The 19,159-nt window shown below is 44.1% G+C and overlaps 1 protein-coding gene across 3 annotated transcripts in view; it reads left to right on the top strand.

Moving 5' to 3' along the window:
- The window catches only part of LOC147701804 (myosin-10-like), a 633,212-nt gene that overhangs the window by 501,827 nt on the left and 112,226 nt on the right, over nucleotides 1-19,159 (top strand). For all 3 annotated transcript variants that reach the window (XM_086930428.1, XM_086930427.1, XM_086930429.1), the window contains exons 30-37: nucleotides 2,343-2,447; nucleotides 4,371-4,523; nucleotides 6,735-6,983; nucleotides 7,094-7,306; nucleotides 7,989-8,201; nucleotides 9,502-9,663; nucleotides 9,974-10,102; nucleotides 12,889-12,977. In XM_086930428.1, the coding sequence (XP_086786554.1) occupies nucleotides 2,343-2,447; nucleotides 4,371-4,523; nucleotides 6,735-6,983; nucleotides 7,094-7,306; nucleotides 7,989-8,201; nucleotides 9,502-9,663; nucleotides 9,974-10,102; nucleotides 12,889-12,977 (1,313 nt within the window). The remainder of the gene's footprint in view (nucleotides 1-2,342; nucleotides 2,448-4,370; nucleotides 4,524-6,734; nucleotides 6,984-7,093; nucleotides 7,307-7,988; nucleotides 8,202-9,501; nucleotides 9,664-9,973; nucleotides 10,103-12,888; nucleotides 12,978-19,159) is intronic.

Here is a 19,159-nt window from a genome sequence, read left to right as displayed (position 1 = left end):
GCACATCTTTATTACTTTGTCTAAGCGACTCAAAACATAATTTTTCAACCACTAGTAACCAGTTCCCATTGCAAGGCTTGCCATCTCCAGGACACTCCTTGGGTAGAAGAGGGCCCCATTACCATATCTTCTTTATTTGGCTAGGACATGTTTGTGCAATTCACTTCAATTAAAGTCCATTTGACACCTATTACTGCCTGTAGAAAATGTGCTTCACAAATCTCTTTTTTCAAAATCCCAGTTATGAAGAACTTCTGGAGGTATTAAGAAAGTTTCACCCCTCGCCCCTATGACCGTACTTTCTCCTCCGCCAGCATTGAATATTGTCTCTCATGGTCTATGGGCTCTCCTTTTGAGCCAGTTCACAAAATCTCTTTTCAGCATCTTTCATTGAAAGTTTTTTTTTTTGTAGCTGTATGTGCTTACAGAGTTGGTGAAATTCTGATATTGTGCTCCCATAAACCCTACTAAGTGTTCCATAAGCATAAAGTGGTCATGAGGATGCAGCCAAAGTTTCTTCCTAAAGCGATGCCAGATTTCCACATAAATCAAACTATTGCTTTGCCTACTTTATTTCAGACTCCCATTTCTGCATAAGATAGAAATCGCCATATGTTCGATATCTAGAAAGTGATTACATCTGTTAGATAAAAACAATGATATCAGAAAAATAATTTATACTTTGTGGTTCCGTAGCACAGGACTGGTTACTTCAAAAAGTCTGTCTCCTGGTAGATATTCTCTTGGATCTTATTATGTTACTGAAAAGCTGATAACATTTTTGACTAATAAACCAAAAGCTCACCTCAAAAAGCAGATACTGCCATTTGGAGGACTGTTCATATCTTTCCAAGACACTACTGCCGTGATTCAGAAACAAGAACAGATGACCATTCTTTTCTTATGATTATCAAAGGAGATGAGCTGAAGGATAATGAATGGTTGCTTACCTATATTCCTAGTTCTCCTTCATGAGAATCCTCATAGAATCACAAGTAACTCATCATCCCATGGAAGGGATAAAGGAAGATAATATTTTTGTTGTAATATCCTGTGACTCCATTGTAACAAAAAGAAACTGGAGCAACTGCCACTTGAGAAAGCGTGAAGGATTACTGGAGGACTATGAACCCCTAAAGCTGAGATGTAGCCTATATGTCTACATTGGCCTTCATTTACCTAAAAAACTATTATGGAAGAGGCTTTATCCTTGTCACCTAGATGTCTGTTAGCATTGATATATTTTCAATATACTTTTACTTATAAAAGTAAATACACAAAATTGGTCAATATAACTTGTTTTTATAGGCTGCTAAATGTATTTTTCAAATATGAAGTTATGGCCTTTCTACAGAAAGTCGAATGTGAAATATTTTTTTTTTAAAGAGTTCTTTACATGGGCTGGAATATTCAGTGTGTATGATATGAAAGAAGATTCACCGAAATGACAGCTAAGATTACAGTTAAGCAACCGTTCCTAATTAGGGTGTTGGATTATTGGGGATTGTATGTAGGTCCCTGGGCAACTAATGAGGAATTACCAATAAAATCTGGAATTTTGGGTCTATTTTTTCTGGTAATTCCTCATTCTAGTTGGAGTTTTGCCTTTCAACTACATATAACTTCCAGGGGAAACATTATTAGTTCAAGGTGTTTCCATGGACCTTTTCATGTGTGATTGGGCTGGTAACCCTTTCACCAGCCCTATCTGGAATTCCGAAGCCTGTTCACATTAAGGCCTATGTTAGGACACAGAAGTCTTGCGCACAATTCCAGACAATTCTTCTGCAATGTTGCTCAAAATGATGATATGCCACCAAATATGACAGTCCTGCAAGAGCAGACAAACACTACCTTGTCTTTTTTCAGTACTACACTTATAGAAGTGGTCAACTGGGAAGAGGCATTACTGTATATATTAGAAGTCTGCATACCTTGTCTTATTTTTGCAAAAGACATAGCATCCCATGATCTGATTAAAACAATGGGTTTCTTCCTATGGATCTAAAGATTTTTGGTTGATTGGAGTATGCCTCAGTTATGCTGTGTGCTAATAATAAACAGCCTTCAAATACCAGTCGTTTTGGCCACTCATTTTGCTATTTTGCTTTCATTGCATAATGTTCATTGGCGTCTGGTATTTCGGCTCAAGAAAGAGTGCCCCAAACATGGTTTTCTTTGTTTCGAAGTGTGTTCACCTCCATCATGCAAGTTTAACCAAGTACATTTCAAAAGAACTCTTGATTCCAAGCATTCTCTGACTGGAATTGAGAATAATGACTAATAGTAAAACATCTTCTTTGTGTTTGGTAACATTGTACTTCTATTGTCCCTTGTGACAGACTGAGTTAGAAGGTGTATCAGGAACTTTGGGATCTACAGAAACCAAGACGCTCAAGCTGTCCAAGGACCTGTCAACCTTCCAGTCCCAGCTACAAGATGCTCAGGTAAGATGAGGCGCCCTTTTCTGGTGTCTCCTTCCCTCCCCCCACCCAATCTGTCCTCCATGTTTTTTCCTCCCATCATTCATCCATCCCTACCTTAATTCCTTCCATTTCTTCTTCCTTACTAACATCAGCTTTCTCCCCTCTTTCCAAGCCTCTCTCACGCCTTCCATTATTGTCCTGTCCCTACCTTAATTACTTCCATCTCTTGCTTCTTACTACTGCCATCCTTCTTTCCTTTTTCTATCCTTCTTTCCTTTTTCTATCCTTCTTTCCTTTCCCCTATGCCTTTCCTTTGCCTCCTATCATTGATATGTCTCTACCTTAATTCTTTTTATTGCATCTTCCCTACTGCTATCCTCCTTCCTTCTTTTCTTCTCCCCTCCCATCATTGATCTATCATTGCCTTAATTTCTTCCATCACTTCTTCCTTGCTCCCACCTTTCTTTCTTCCATGCCCTTCCATCCTACCGTTGATCTATCCCTACCTTCATTCGTTCCACGCCTATCCATTCTATTCCATCATTGATCTATCCAGATCTTAAATATTTCCATCTTTTTTTCTTACTACTGCCATCCTTTCTTACCTGCCTTTTCCGTCCTTCCGATCATTGATTTATCTTTAGTATAATTTATTTGATCTCCTCCTCTTTACGTCTGTCATTCTTCTATCCTTTCTACTATGAATGTAACTCTCCTCCAGTCACTGATCTATCCCTACCTTAATGTGCTTCTTCCTTTCTAGCACTATCCCTTTTCCATCTTTCACCCCTTTCACTCCAATTGTTGATTTATCTGCACCTTAATTCATGAACGTTTCTTCTTTACTACCTCCCTCCCTTAGTTCCTTCCAGCCATCCAGTTTTGTTCTCAACACTCAGCTCTCTGTATCATCTGGTTTTGCTTAATTGCTTATTCTCTCATTTCCTACTTCCCTTTTATCATTTTACTTTCCCTCCTGCATGTTTACCTTGTTGATTTTTTCTTTTCCTTCCCTTACTACTTCCATGTTATTACTTGCTTCCTTTCCTCCACTGGCTCTCCTGTCCCGTCTTCTCCTACTACTGCCTTTCTTCTTTCCTCCTTTGATCCTACCCGTTCTCTCTCCCTCATCATATCCTACCTCCCATCTTACCCTATCCCGTTCTTCTGCCTTTGATTATGTATGTATTTACTTTCAGTCCTCTCCCCTTCTCTTGAGTCCTCTCGTTCTGTCCCCATCCCATTCCTTTTTTTCCTTATTTCTTACTTCATTTTCTCTTTCCTTTCCTTACTTTTTCCTAAGTTCTGCAACTCATTTATATATTGTTCTACTCTTTTCTATTGCCCGTTCTTTGTTACTCTTTTCTTTTTCTCTCCTTCCCTCCTCCCTCTATATCTCCTCATTGCTGTTATTTCCATCCATTTCTCATTTCTCTCTTATTGCCATTCTTGAGGCAGACCTGTTGTGTCAGTTCTGGCTAAGATTGCTTGCTCCTAAACTAGAACCTTTTCATCTAGTAAAATCATAACCTTTTTAACTCTTCAAGTGAACTTTCTTTACCATGACATTTGGTAATTTTACTACTAAAATGCTTTGTTGCTGAAAAAGGAATTCTCTTTTCCTGGACATTCCAAAATGCCTGTCACAAATACACCTAATTGAGGTATGGTGTGATGTGTTCGTGACATTTGTGTCTACGTCCCCCACTGACCCACAGCAGGAGATGTAGATCAAATGTCACATGCATTTTCCATTTCCTACCCAGAGGAAGGGACTAAGGGTGAACAAGGGAAGGGTGATCTAAAAGCAGCCTATGCTCTTGGGCTGTATGAGTTACAGAAAGGAGTGCTGTCCTGATCTCCTTGAGCTCAGACACCCAAAAGGTGCAATGGAATTGGTTTGAGCAGAGCCTCAGTAATTGTGTGGTGTCTTTCTTGGTGCAGGAGCTGCTCCAGGAGGAGACAAAGCAGAAGCTAAATCTGAGTGCCAGGGTCCGGCAGGTCGAGGAGGAGAAGAACCACCTGGTGGAGCAGCTGGAGGAAGAGGAATCGGCCAAGGGCCAGCTGGGCCGGCAGATCCAGGCCCTGCAGCAGCAGGTGAAGTCCCCATCCACGCATAGTGTCAAGCAGGCGTAGACCTGCTCTTCCACCTTTGTGTTGTTTTTAACTGATATATTACGGCGACTCTTAATCCCCTACAAGTCTTTTTCAATTGAAACAAAGTACATTTGCCCGTGTTTTCTAGCCATTTATTAGGAACCTTTCAATCCAACGGTGTAAGCCTTACTGGTGCCAATGAAATATTCACATTATAACCTTATAGATTGGCGACCCTTAGATGACTCACTATTAAAGCTCCTAAGTAGGTGCAGTAGCTTCTTAATAGACCCATTTGTTTGAATGTTGTAAGTGTTAATACCTTCAAACTATTCAAAGCAAAAACCTCTCCTCCAAGACAGTGGGCGCTACATGAAGTCTGTATTAAATGGCGCCTTGAAGTGCCTCAAATGCCAGCAGTTCATGTGGCTTCTCGGAAAGCCTCGCCAGGACTCTAAAGGTCAAGCAGGTGTGAAGCCTTCATCATTGACTTCTCACACCCGCAGACGTGTCTTCAAGACGGGTTTTGGTACAAAGGAACCAGAATAGTTTACAGTAAATGTTAATTTGATCAGCCATTCTTTTTTTGTAGACAAAATGATGGTTTTCCTTAAATAGATAATTACCTAGTTATATATACATATATCTATTTTTTTTCCACTGAAAAAAAAGGTTACAGGAGCGTTCTAGTTCGGTTCAGATTTTACACACACAAAACAATAGATATTCAGCTGTTCTACTTAAGGTTATCTCAATGAACTAAAACTTGTACCCTATGCTAATCTCGTGCCCCCCTCCCCTTCTTTTATTCGGCCAGGCCCCATTATTGTTCTCCGCTGGAGAAAAAAGTTACGGGTGTGGGGTTTTCGCTTTTTAGTTCCCATATGAAATTTTGTTCACACTTGCAGCAAAAAAATGCACAACTGATTTACGCCAAACTTGTCATGAAAGTAGATCTCCAATCAAAAATGGTGCTTTAATTGGTTTGATGCAAATCTGTTCAATAGTTTGGACATATAAGTGTATAAAAAAGTTGATGAGCGAACTTTGAAGGATTGACCCCCCCCTCCCCCGCCCCCCCCCCTGTATTTCTCTGCTGTTTATAATTCCTATTCTGAAAATCGCAAATCCAATCAATTACGTTTGAACTTTCTTTAATCAAATATGATTGGCTGATGGTGGAGGTTTATTTTTCTTTCTAGCCATCCTAAAAATCGCAACGGGGCATTGAAAATAATGTGTATCCTAAAAAAACTGCAAAATCATTGAAAAACACGTTTAGAAAATGACTTATGGTTCTGGCTTATACGTATACAAACACTGAATTAATTAGTTATTCTTTGTAGTGCTCAATCGCCCATCATAACTCACATCGCCATTCATGCGCAAAATAACCATTTGCCAATTACACATTAAAAAAAGTCATGCCGTTTGATGTGAAGTATGGCGTAGATTGTGTGCACACTTTCCATTACTGGCTCATTTGAGTGGTTTCACACTTTGGAGCCAGAACCATGTGTTTTTTCAGTCAATATATACACCGATAAAAATCTATTATTTTGTCTATAGGATGTAATACCAACTTTTAGCCTGTTTAAGCACTCCTTGTGTTTCCCATCTGAGCACAGGCAAACATCTGATTCACACAGTGCTGTGAAGTAAGTCAATATGGAATTGTTCCCGAGCATATGACTCCACGTGTCACTTGTTCCGCACACAATTCAATACATTTGGTCAATTATTTCACAATATTTTATGACTTGTGAAGCTCTAATTTCAGTATTCAGCTGGATAAATGAAATAGACCGTTTTGTTTTATGCCTGAAATCCATTCTTTTAAAGCCACTGATAGGACTTCTAATAAAGGTCTTCCTTTTCTTTTCTGCTCCAAGGTATAAACACTTCTAGCCTTGCTTTGGTGAGTGTATTTGGTATTGATTAGTCCATTGTGAACATTTTAGTTCTTTGGTTGATGGTTCTCACCCTCAGTTTGCTCTCACAAGCTTTTTGTTCACACATATTTTGACTGAGATGTTCCTGGGACTCTGTCTTCAAAACAAGAGTCCATTTCGATAATATAAATATACATGATGAATTATATACAATAATATGATTATGAATATGGCGTACTAAGACGATTCATATTAATTTCTCTCTGTGTCATTGAGATTAAAGTGGATTATAATTAAAGTTCCTTTAATTCACATACAGATTATGGAGTCCAGAAAGAAGATGGAATCTGATGGAGGGCTTGTGGAGGCACTTGAAGAGAGCAAAAAGAAGATTGGCCGGGATCTGGAGCTGATGTCACAGCGCTTCCAAGAGAAGGTCCAGGTGAACGACAAACTGGAGAAAACCAAGAACCGCCTGCAGCAAGAGCTGGATGACCTTGCCGTGGACCTGGACCAGCAGCGGCAGATTGTGTCCAACTTGGAAAAGAAACAAAAGAAATTTGACCAGGTGAGGCAAGAGTCAACTAACTTCAGAATTTATCTTGCCACCAGTCCGATGGCACCTCTGTTCAAGACGTACATCATCCACCAATCCTGTAACGCTCCTTTTATGTCTAGATGCTGGCAGAGGAGAAAAATATCTCCACGCGGTATGCCGAAGAGAGAGATCGTGCAGAAGCTGAAGCTCGTGAAAAAGAGACCAAAGCACTGTCCCTGAGCCGGACTTTGGATCAGGCTCTGGAGCACAAAGATGAGCTGGAGAGGCAGAACAAACAGTTGCGAGCTGAGATGGATGATTTAGTGAGCTCCAAGGATGATGTTGGCAAGAGCGTGAGTTTGATTTCTGTTGGATTTGTTTAGAGACACAATAGTATCAATGGCCACATTTCACAGTAATAGGCTTTAGTTTATCAACGTTATTGGTTCACTCCAATTGAGCCTATGACACCGATGTAGTGGAGCACAACGGTTTGTAAAGTAAAAACTAAGCAGTAGACTAGACTGTGCTCCCCTGACTTGGAGTCATCATTGATAATATGTCAGGCTATTTGGGTCTAGATTACACCACCAGGCATGTGCCAAATGTATCTATGAGGTAATGCTTTTGTTGAGGTTGTCGACAAGCAAGAAGGAAGCGTGAGGGTTGAGGCTGTTTAAGTGATCATTTCAAGTTTGTGCAGAGTGTTTCTGACTCTGTAGTCCAGACTGACCTGGACAATGGTGCTCTTGGTTCCACAACCAAACTGCATTCAGTGGAAAGTTCTCATTCACTTTGAAACTGAAAATATTACATTTAGTGGTTCTCTGGTGGGGCCTACCATTTGAACTTAGCACTTAGGCGTTTTATCCTATTAAGCGTTACTGCAAGGTAATTTAAGATCACAGGACACAGCTGTATATTCTGACCTCCAAAAGACCACATCTGGCTGATAGTAAACCCAGGTTTCTATTCCTGGAGTGTGAAATGGAATACCATCTTAGCAGTGCTTGTCAAGTACCTCTGTATTGACAGGTCCACGAGCTGGAGCGAGCCAAGCGAGCCTTGGAGCAGCAGGTCACAGACATGAAAGCCCAGATGGAGGAACTGGAGGATGAGCTGCAGGGAATTGAAGATGGGAAGCTGAGGCTGGAGGTGAACATGCAGGCCTTGAAGGCGCAGTATGATCGCGACCTCCAAAACCGCGACGATTCAAATGATGAAAAGAAGAGGGTGCTGATCAAACAGGTGAGATGTCCTTGAGGACAGGAGAGTTCATGTGTATGATCGATGGTTTGTCTTGATGCATTCAAGCTGCTCTGGGTGCAAGCTAGTGTTGCTCCGTTTGCGGTTTTTGCTTGTTGGTTGCTGTTTCTACTTGCTTTATCATTGGCGAGCTCTATCTAGATACTTATGGGAAAGCATCTTGTGTTTTTTCTCCTTAGTCAATTGCCTTATCAACGGCAGCTTTTTTTGCACACATTGTTGCATTTCCCCATTTCCCTGTCATTGTACACAATTAGCTTAATGAATGAGAACGTTCTGGCACACCCACCACTGCTCGCACTATCATGTCCAGTATGCTTGACTGAAGGAGAACAATTAGATCCTGGTAGTCAGACACTTGGTGGCATTGGAAACCTATCCTGAGTTTAGGACCCTCTTTCTGTAACGCTTCTTCTGCATTTAGTTTGTCCGCTCTTAGTTGCAGGGGTCTTTATGCCACTCACTTTTGTATACGTTTTATCTTGGCCTTAAGGAACCTAAATCTTTTCCAGACCATTGGTGAACTTTCACTTCTCCCTGGCGCTCTGGCACCGTGAGAAGCAGCACTGCTGGATTACATTTTAACCCTCTTATATAGACTGAAGGAGTGCTTAGCTGTCTGATATTTGACCTGTTGTAGACTAGAGGGAGCCTGCCATCAGTGTTTCTATCATCCTTTGTTCTATTGTTAAATTTATGCAACAATCTGTTGTATTTTAACAAGTTAAAAAGCAACATTCTGGTAATTTTTAGAAAAATAAAGTTGCACCTACACTTCATTCTGTTTCCCTTGTGGTGGTCTCGTCTAAAGCTTAATAATGATGTGACCTCCAAAGGGCAGTGAGAGGTGTCACGCCTTGTGTGTTTGTACTGAGGGCAAAAGGAGGAACTGCCCAAGCCATTAGATGTGAGTGTTAATCAAGTTTCGAGACTTGAGCCAGCATCCTGCAGCACCAACCAATACAATGTATAGGATCTAATTTAACGGAAACATTAAAACTGAGAAAGCATTTTCAAGGAATCAAATCAAAGGAAACCCCTTTTGAAGGAAATCTATTTAAATCTGTATATATATCAAACAACCAAGGGAACACACATTTCCATGATTTTAATTCCTATCTATGCTTTTCCTTCCTCTGAAGAACTCCCTCTAGAACCCATAGAGTATTTGATAAGTTTGTTAACAATAGTATAGGGTATTCCATTTGCCACCCCTTATGTTCTTTGATGTTCGTGTCAGCCTGCCTAACTCTCTAACTTCTATACCATCATGGGATTGCAGGTGCGTGACCTGGAGGTGGAGCTGGATGAAGAGCGCAAGCAGAAGGCGCAGGCGATGGCAGCCAAGAAGAAGCTGGAGATGGACCTGCAAGACATGGCGGGCCAGATCGATGCGGCCAACAAGGGCCGGGAAGAGGCCCTCAAGCAGCTGCGGAAGCTGCAGGTGAGGCAGGCTAGGCTGCATGTTGAGCCACTGAATCATGTCTCAAGTATAGAGTGCGACAGGACCTTTTCTTACTCTAAAGTATTTTGCTTTCTATCTGAACTGATATAAGGTTTTACCGAAGACTTTGGGGGAAAGGAATATTTGTAAACATATATATTTACATTTCACATTTTGCTATTCTTATTCCTTGCACTAACTATTCTTTTTAATGAGAGCAGCAATGAAAAACATGTCGGTAACACTATGAAGCAAGGTGGAGGTGCAGACGCCCTAGACTCGACTGATTAAATATGGCCTGTCTTTACAGCTCCAGATGAAAGAACTGTGGATCGAAGTGGAAGAGTCTCGGGCCTCCCGGGAAGAGATCTTCATCCAGTCCAGAGAGAGTGAAAAGAGGCTCAAGAGCCTAGAAGCGGAGCTGCTGCAGCTGCAGGAGGTTTGTGCATATGCAGGTGGATAAGCAGAGGCCTAACCTACCTAGAATGGTGCAGTCACAAAGAGTTTCCAGCGGTGTTACATTCAGGGGCCTGCTGCAGGAAAGGCCCGATACCCAACAAATCTGCTAATGTTCGGGCAGACTCACTCATTAACATGTCAGATGCGCCTAACGTATTACTGCCTCCGCTCTTCAAACAAATGACGTGAATCCCTTGACCATTGCCGACATCATTCCAAGGCCCATGGGTAGCTCCGTAGGGTTCCTTTCTTGAGCAGTGGGCACTTCTGAAGATGCAGTAGGCAAAGCAGTCTTGCTGCTTATAAAGTCCTACCTGCCGTGGGTGAAGAGGCCCTCTGTTTATGTGTCTTTGTATTTCTGTATTGGGCTGGCTCTCGAGGCATGCATAAGAGGACATTCCGATCAAATGAGCGACATTACATGGCTTGGTCACACACAGGTGTACTAGGAGTGGGGCCGTTCCTGAAGTGAATGTATAGTTCAGTAAAAGTGGTGGGAACGAGCAATCTTCGATTTTCCTCAAGTAATCTCTTCTTTGCTGTTTTGTGCCATTAAGTCCATCTCCTCGGGGTGGGAGAGGCTCCTAACAAGCCTCAGATAGGCTGCCCTCGGACGTCATTAGCAATATGCATCCAGTTCTTGTATGTTGAGGAAAACATGGACTTTCCAGATTCTACGGAGAATGAAAAGGGAAACAGACATGAATTAATTAACATTTTCTTCTGTGTCCGGTTATCCAAACTCAAAAGGCCGGCCTTGAGATACACACACATGCTGTGACCCAATAACAAAAATCCCTCATGAGTTGGAAGATCAGTATTTGCCTCCTGTGGTGCACCTTTGGCAGACAGCGCCAGTACAGAATCAGCACTTTCACACCCAAGCTAACATCCACTCACCAGTGGGGAGACTCGGCCATGATGCCCATGAAAGAGGAGCTTTGTTAAGTGAGTTCACTTATGCACTTCGGCCTAGTGCTGGCAAGCGTGGCAGATTATCTCAGGGTAGAAAAATGGAGCCTCCTTTTAGAGTGCTTGTAGCCCCTCCAAAATGATGCAGGGCCCGGGTCTGTATTGTGGGCTCCTTACAGTCAGTCCTACCCGTGTGTGGGGAGCCTGGATACTACTCTTTATCAAGCAGGAACGGAAGTGACTCTTCCATAGAGTAGGTCTCCTGCATAGTATAAGCAGGCCAGCCCTTTATGAATACTTGTGCCTGGAAATGAGTATATTAATCTGAGATAGGGGCAGCCTTGCAGCATCCTGTTGAAACTTTTCTGAAGTCTTAGAACTAACGACATGAAGAGAAGGAGGCCTGCATGATAAAAGCGTGAAAAATGTGAGCTGCTCCTTTAAGGCAGCATGGATGTTCCATAGCTCAGTGTGCGCTGTACATCGACAAGTGGTCCTCTAGGCACTCTGGCTCTGTAGCTGCTTAGGCTCCCTAATAGTTGGTTTCTGCCAGGTGTAAAGTTGCCACCAAAGACTATCCTCAAGCTTCTCCTTTAAGAAGATGGAGAACTGCTGTTTATCAAATGCGAATCTCTCCCATTCTGTTTTCATTCCCAGAAACCCTTTCAGTACATGCACAATATATTTTCAGACCTGTTGCAACTGGAAGTTAAATACAAATATGTGAATTAGTCCTTTTTTTCCTGATGATCAAACCTAAATTAAGTTTGTCACACAGCTTTGAAGCAGACAGCAAAGCCATCCCTTCAGGGTTCAAGCCTTGGCATGCATATGTTCCAGTAAGGTGGCTAGGAGGGTGGGCTGTGCTTTTCTTATACTACCTCTGAACCGGAGAGTTGTTGTAAAAGTATCCTGATAGCTACCACCTGCCTATGTCAAAGCTCATTCTAGCGCCTTCTTCTATACCGAGAATGCCTTGTGACATTTCCCAGCTCCCTGGACCACTTGCTCGTGACTCTGTAAGAAGGTCTGGTCCCACGCTGGGGAAACAGTCAAACCTGATGCATTGGTCTTTACGGCTCCTCTCCGCACTTCTACAGGGTGTTTCTTGGAGCTGCATTCTTCTTTTCTACTAAATAAGGATGAAGTGACAAGCTTAAACCAGGAACTCATCCAGACCCAGTGAATGAAATGCCTGCTTCCAATAAAGTTGAGAGGGTGTAACCGCGTGACTCACCTCATGATGTCTTGATGTATTCCAGCAGTGATATTCACACAGGCATGTGACAGGGAACCTGAATTACAGGTGGCTTTGTTCAAGGTCACAGCGCTCAACGTATTTGACCTTTCCCTACCCATGTAAGGGAATGAACAAAGTTTCACCAGTCTCCTGCAAGTTGCAAGAGACTGCAATATGGAACAGATGGCACAAGATCTGTTATGATCTCTGTGTCTGGCTAGTCCTCAGTAAAAGTGGGGATAAAACAGAATGTAAACAGTGGGGCAGAGTCCTAGATGCTCCCAGTTTCAGCCTCACTTTCTTCAAAATGCTTCTAAATTCAGCCAACTTAAGGATGAGTTTTTACATAGATGACCTCTTTATTATAGTCTGAGAGATTTTACCCTTTACGTGTGAGGGGGATACCTAGCAAGTTAGTGCGTTTTCTTTATCCTAGGTTTCACGATTATCAGGGATCTTTAGGGACCCGTTGGAAATTGCTCATAAATGGGGATCCGTGGATCTCAGTTCTCATTTACCGTGCAGTGACATGATGCAGATTCTTAGTAGCGCACAAGCCACTAGCATCGATTCCATATGTTGTAAGTGCCATTGACACCCCCGTTTCTCTGCAGGACCTTGCAGCAGCTGAACGAGCCAAGAGACAAGCCCAGCAGGAGAGGGATGACTTGGCAGATGAGCTTTTAAATGGAGCCAGTGGCAAGTAAGTATTTTTACTTAGAGCATGAGATTGTTTTGCCTTCAAGTCTGGTATTTATCAATGAATATTGAGCCTTGGATCTGCTTATATTGCCCCTATGCCTGATTTTTCTTGTAAGTGAGCACTCTGTTACATGAAAACGTACATCAAAGGTTTCTTGGTGCTATAGAATTGTATGTGAGACACCATAGAACATAGCTTCCTAACAAAATGAAGTTTTCAGTTCTTTTTGAAAAGTGAAAAGACTTTCCTTGTGGCAGAGAATAAGCTGGGGAACATTCCATAGCATGAGGGCTGTCCCAGAGAATGCTGTTCCTCTAGATTGTGCGTTCGCGATACGTGTGATCTCCGCAACCTACCACAGGATTGTCTTGAAATCAATTATTGAAACCGCTGAGAGCCCTTCCCATGGATTAACAGTAGCAGAGGGCTTTAAATGTAATCCTTCTTTCCACTGTAAGCCAAAGAAGAGATTTCTAAGCATCAGAGACTGAATCAAATTTCCAAAGGGTAATATTACTTTTATCTCAAAATTCTGCACTAATTTCATTTTATAAAATTGCTTAGCTGGCAGTCCTACATAACATGAATTCACATAGTCTAGGTGTGAGATTACTGCAGAAATATTTAGCAAAACCCTTGCTTGTTTGGAATGAAGAGAAAGCTATTTCTCAGCATTTTAATCTGCAGGAAATATGCGGACATTACACAATTGATTAATGGAATTATGATCAAACTCAGATCCTTGTCCAATGTAAGGCCTAAGCTTCTCCCCTTCATAGCTGGCACGTGAGGGGTACCTATTGAACACAGCCACAATACAAGTTCCCAAGGGTTGTTTCTACTCAGAACAAGCAATCCTGTCTTAGTGCCATTAAAATTTAGTAGCTTAGTCATTGAGATTTGGAGGGCGTGAATCTTAAATTTCCAAATTAAACAAGCAGTTGGCTGCTGAGTGGAGGGGTGAGATGAGCAAGATCTGGGATGGACTGTATCCACGAGTAATATGTTAAGTACTGCTTTACAGTAGGTGGGCCTCTGCCTAGTGTAGCACAGTGGGCAAAAAACGATGGGTTGGACTTGTGGCCAGACCATTCATTCCATCACCTTTTGGGTGTTTGATTGCCAGTAGTATGCCTGGAAACTCAAGACTGACGTAGCTTTCCAAGCCTACTACTCTGAGAAGTTAGCCTGGCATATGATGTCCACTACTTCTAGTGGGCACCCTGCACCAGTCTAATTGACCCTTATTGATGGTGGTTGTAAAGTCTACCTTATAGAAAGCTATCCTGGGGGTAACAATGGCGAACATCCTTCAGGCTAAGACTTCAGAGAGCGAATTAAGCTAGTTGTTTTACCAATTAGAATCCCTTGAGTATCAAATGAAAGCACACCACACAAGGTATATAACAAATATATATGTATTCTAAACACAACCCCTCTGCACTCTTTATGAGGTCAGAGGTAAAAGTACAATACAAGGAACTTAATTAGCATACGATAAGTTACACAGTATACGTTTTGCGCTAGGGGCCTCACAAACCATATACTAAAATAGTGGTATAAGAACCAAGTGAGAAATAGAAAGCAGGCCTGGGGCCTGTGGAATCGCTAGGGCTACTCAGGACAACCAAAGGTTAGGATGTCGGAGGCCCACGGGAGATGCGTGCAGTGTCTAAACACAGCCGCTGGTTACCATTGAATCTCTATGGGAAACAAACAAGTTACAATTTTACAATTTAAGGACCCTTCCAAATGAACTATGATGGAACCTTTTTAAGCTTGGACACTAGGAGGGCCAATACCCTCGAGACTACCAGAGTACTCGTGTTTTCTGATGGATAAATCTGCCAGTGGATTCCTCACCTTGTGAATATCCCCTGCGCAGGAGCCAATCGGAAACTTTTGTAGCTCATCACGCCGGCGAGGTCATGGACGACGTCACAGAGGGTTCTACTCCGCTCGCGACCCCACTGACGTCACTGGATCCATAATAGGGCCTCGTTGGCGTGATGACGTTCGTTCCCTTTTTTCCGCGCCGTCGACACCAACGGTTATTTGGGACTCTCCGTAGTAACTTTGTAATTCTTCTCATTTTCACCTGTTCCTCTTGATTCTTTCGACAATGTCTGGGAGAAAATCTGGTTTTAAGCAGATGTCCATCACTGACCCGCACGAAGATTGTGTATGGTGCTTGTCTTCCGATCACGACGTCGATGGATGTCCGTGCTGCAGGAAGATCAACCCAAAGGCATTGAAAGAAAGGGAAGCCAAGCTTTTTATGGCCAAAATGAAGAAGGACAAGAAAGCAAGTAAAAGAAGATCGAGGTCGAGGTCTCGTTCCGAGTCCAGATCGGGCTCGAAGCCGGCGTCGGAACACTCGAAGTCGAAGAGACATAAGAAAAAGAAGCACTCTTCAAGGCATCACTCTGATAAAGAACCGGCGCCGGCAACAGAAGAGTTGAAGTGTCTCCTTCCCAATCGAATCCGGGTTCGCCAGTGAAGGTAGTTTCACCCGAAGTCTCTCGATCACCAACGCCGGCCCCTTCTCCGGATTCGGTCCATTCTCCGGATCCGAGTGAAGTTCAACCTGAACAAGAAGATCAGGAGCAGCCAGAAGAGATTCCATTATCGGCGCCGATAGGCCTGCCTCCAGGAACACCGGCTTCGGGGGCAGCGCCAGGAGTTTATCCTCCATTCCCGGCTCCAGGTCAAGACCGATCGCATTACCTAAATGCTATGTATGGTGTCCTCACAGGGCTATGTACCCCTCTGGTGCACCTGTGGGTCCCATGGGTCCATTAGCTTATAATTTGGGGATTCCTCAGGCTTATGCCCAGGCCCCTTTTATGCCCTTTCTTCCGGCTGCGCCGTCTTGGAATTTCCCTGCGCCGAGGGCTCCGGCACCGTTCGGAATATCACCAGCGCCGTCTGTTCGGCCTCGTTCGGCGCAAGCTGCGCCGTCGGAGCCGTGTTCGACGCCGGTCCCGAATCCGACGGAGTCGGTTATGGATCCGTCGACACCTGTGCCAAGGATCCGCTCCAGGAGGGAGGCCCAGAGGGTCGTACAAGAGGAGCGCTATCGGCAGGATATGGAGGAAGGGGAACTTCCTGATTCAGAGGACTACTTTGCTGAATTAAGGGATGCCAGTGGCCTTGATGTTTCCCCTGAATGGGAGTTTTCTCCTGGTTCGAATGCTCCATCTAAGGATGTATCCCTCTATGACATGGTTGTATGAAAGGCGGCTGAATTATTGGACATTACACTCCCTACCACTGAGTTTAAGTCTAATATATTCACTGAGGTATTACATTCACCATCCTCAGTTGTTGAGCCTCTTTTGCCTTTCAATGAGGCAATTCTTGAACCTGTGTTAGAGGTTTGGAGGAAGCCTTTGTCTGCGCCTGCAGTCTCCAGGTCTATAGCACGGAGATGTAGGGTGGCACCTGGTGATCCTGAATTTTTATCTGCTCACCCTTTGCCTGAGAGTCTAGTGGTTCAGGCAGCATGCTCGAAGAGGTCTTCAGGAGCTTTCCCTCAAATTCCAGCTGACATGGAATCAAAACGGATTGACCAGTCTGTCAAAAAGGTATTTTCATCTGCGAGCATGGCGCTCTAATCAATTAATGCAACCTGCTTGATGAGAAGGTATATCCATACCCTGATGGATTCCTCTAAACAGATGCTGCCTAAACTGTCTGATGAAGACAGCAAGAACTTTCAAGAGGTTTTGGACGATACCCAGGCTGCTGCACGTCAGGTCATTCAGAGTGGTCTAGATACGGCTGACTCGGTGGCAAGGATTATGGGTTCTGCAGTAGCTATGAGAAGGGGTGCTTGGTTGAAGTCTACAGACTTCATCAGATGTGCAGGCTACTCTTTTGGATTTACTATTCGATGGTTGAGGACTGTTTGGTAAGAAAGCAGATTCAAAGATAGCAAGGCCACAGCAAAATCACTTGGCTTACAGACTCAATCTAGAAGATCCTTTCGTAGGTATAGAGGATTTGGTAAATCATCCTTTCGATCATATGGGCAGCCTCGTCAGCAGCAGCAACAAAATACGCTGTACAAGTCGTATGGGGGAAAAATAGAGGCCGTCCACGAGGTCGTCAACCCTCCTCCTCTTCCTCTGCCTCCCCTCCTATCACCGCTGCAAAGCAGCCCTAGATTCCCCGTTCCGATTCATGTTGGTCCTGTGGGGGGTCGGCTTACTCATTTTCTGCAGGATTGGGTAACGGTCACTACAGACCAATGGGTTCTCAATCGTGTAGAAAATGGGTATGCTCTTCCCTTTCGGGAATTCCCTCCAAATTACCTTCCTTGTCAATGGGCTTGCTCAGAAGAACATCTCCATCTCCTACAGGAGGAAGTTCTGACCTTGTTAAAAAAAGGTGCGATAGAGGTGGTTCCAGAGCAGGAAAGCGGTTGGGGAAGCTACTCCCGGTACTTCCTGATTCCCAAGAAGGATGGCAGGTTACCTCCAATCCTGGATCTCAGGATATTGAATTTTTATCTGAAACAAGAGAAGTTCAAGATGCTCACCCTTGCGCAGGTCCTTCAGGCGCTGTTGGAAGAAGATTGGATGGTGTCGATCGACTTGCAGGATGCGTATTTTCATATTCTCATCCTGAAGTCACACAGGAAGTATCTCCGTTTCACGGTGGGTTCGCAACATTATCAGTTTGTGGTTTTCCCGTTTGGACTTACTACTGCACCTCGAGTCTTAACCAAGGTGATGGCAGTGGTGGCAGCCCATCTCAGAAGGTCGGGGATTCATGTTTTCCCCTATCTGGACGACTGGCTGATCAAAGCGGAGTCGCCATGGAAGGTGTGTCATCATCTGCAGGAGACAACCGAGTTGTTGTACAGGTTGGGGTTTTCGATAAATATGCCCAAATCTCACCTGGAGCCCTCACAGCGCAACCTGTTTATAGGGGCAGTACTGGACACTACTGTTTGTCGAGCATTCCCTCCACCCCAAAGGATTCTCGACATTCAGGAAATGATTCCCTTGTTTCACAATGGAGCGGTCGTTCCAGTCCTGAAGGTCCTTTGCCTGCTCGGTTGGTTTGCTTCCTGCGTTCTGTCGGTCAACCATGCACGCTGGCATATGAGGGCGCTCCAGTGGTGCCTCCGCAGGCAGTGGTATCAACACAACGGAGATCTCAGTGAGCCAGTCAAGATCTCCAGAGAAACTGCAGCGGATCTGTCTTGGTGGAGCATGGAGGGCAATCTGTCTCAAGGAAAGCCCTTCCATCTGCCTCCATCGGTTGCCACAGTGATAATGGATGCAGCCTCCCTAGGGTGGGGTGCTCATCTGGGGATCTGGAGGTCAAGGGTCTTTGGTCTCCAGAGGGAAGGTTGCTTCACATCAACCTTCTAGAGTTACGGGCGATACATTTGGCACTTAAGGCCTTCCTTCCTTCCCTTCGTGGTGGGTCGGTTCAGGTTCTAACAGACAACAAGACCGCGATGTGGTATGTCAACAAGCAGGGAGGAGTGGGGTCGCAGGTGTCTCTGCAGAGAGGCTCTGCGTCTCTGGTCCTGGGTTCAGGTCCACCAGATTTGTCTGATGGCAAATCATCTGGCCGGAGTTCTGAATGTACGTGCAGGCAGTCTCAGTCTGTAGTTCTCAGCCGACCACGAGTGGAGGCTTCATCCAGAGGTAGTTCGTCACGTCTTTCGGATGTGGGGGACTCCTCAGGTGGACCTGTTTGCCACTTACGAGAACGCTCACTGCCCATCATTCTGCAGTCTCCAGTATCCGATGCAGGGAGCTTTAGGGGACGCGTTTCAGTTGAGCTGGTGCTCACTGCTTCTTTACGCGTTTCCTCCCATACCCTGGATTCCTCGAGTTCTGAGGAAGATACGCCAGGACCGGGCCCAAGTCATATTGATCGCCCCGGATTGGCCAAGAAGGGTGTGGTACACAGATCTTCTCCACCTCTCCTCGTGCCCCCCGCTCTGTCTTCCTCTCAGGGTAGACCTCCTCTCTCAGATGAAGGGGCAGGTTCTACACCCCCACCTCCAGAGCTCACACCTTCATGCCTGGAGATTGAACGGGGCAACCTGAATTCTTTTTCCCTCCCGCCTGACGTGGTGGATGTTATTCTTCCAGCCAGTCGGCTTTCTACCAAGTCAATTTAGTCTTATTGGTGGTCCAAATTTATTTCGTGGTGTG

This window comes from Lissotriton vulgaris, chromosome 7 (genome assembly GCF_964263255.1).
Source record: "Lissotriton vulgaris chromosome 7, aLisVul1.2, whole genome shotgun sequence".
Classification (NCBI taxonomy): Eukaryota; Metazoa; Chordata; class Amphibia; order Caudata; family Salamandridae; genus Lissotriton; species Lissotriton vulgaris.
The sequence above is the reverse complement of the archived record's forward strand: the minus strand, read 5'-3'. Positions and strand labels throughout refer to the sequence as shown.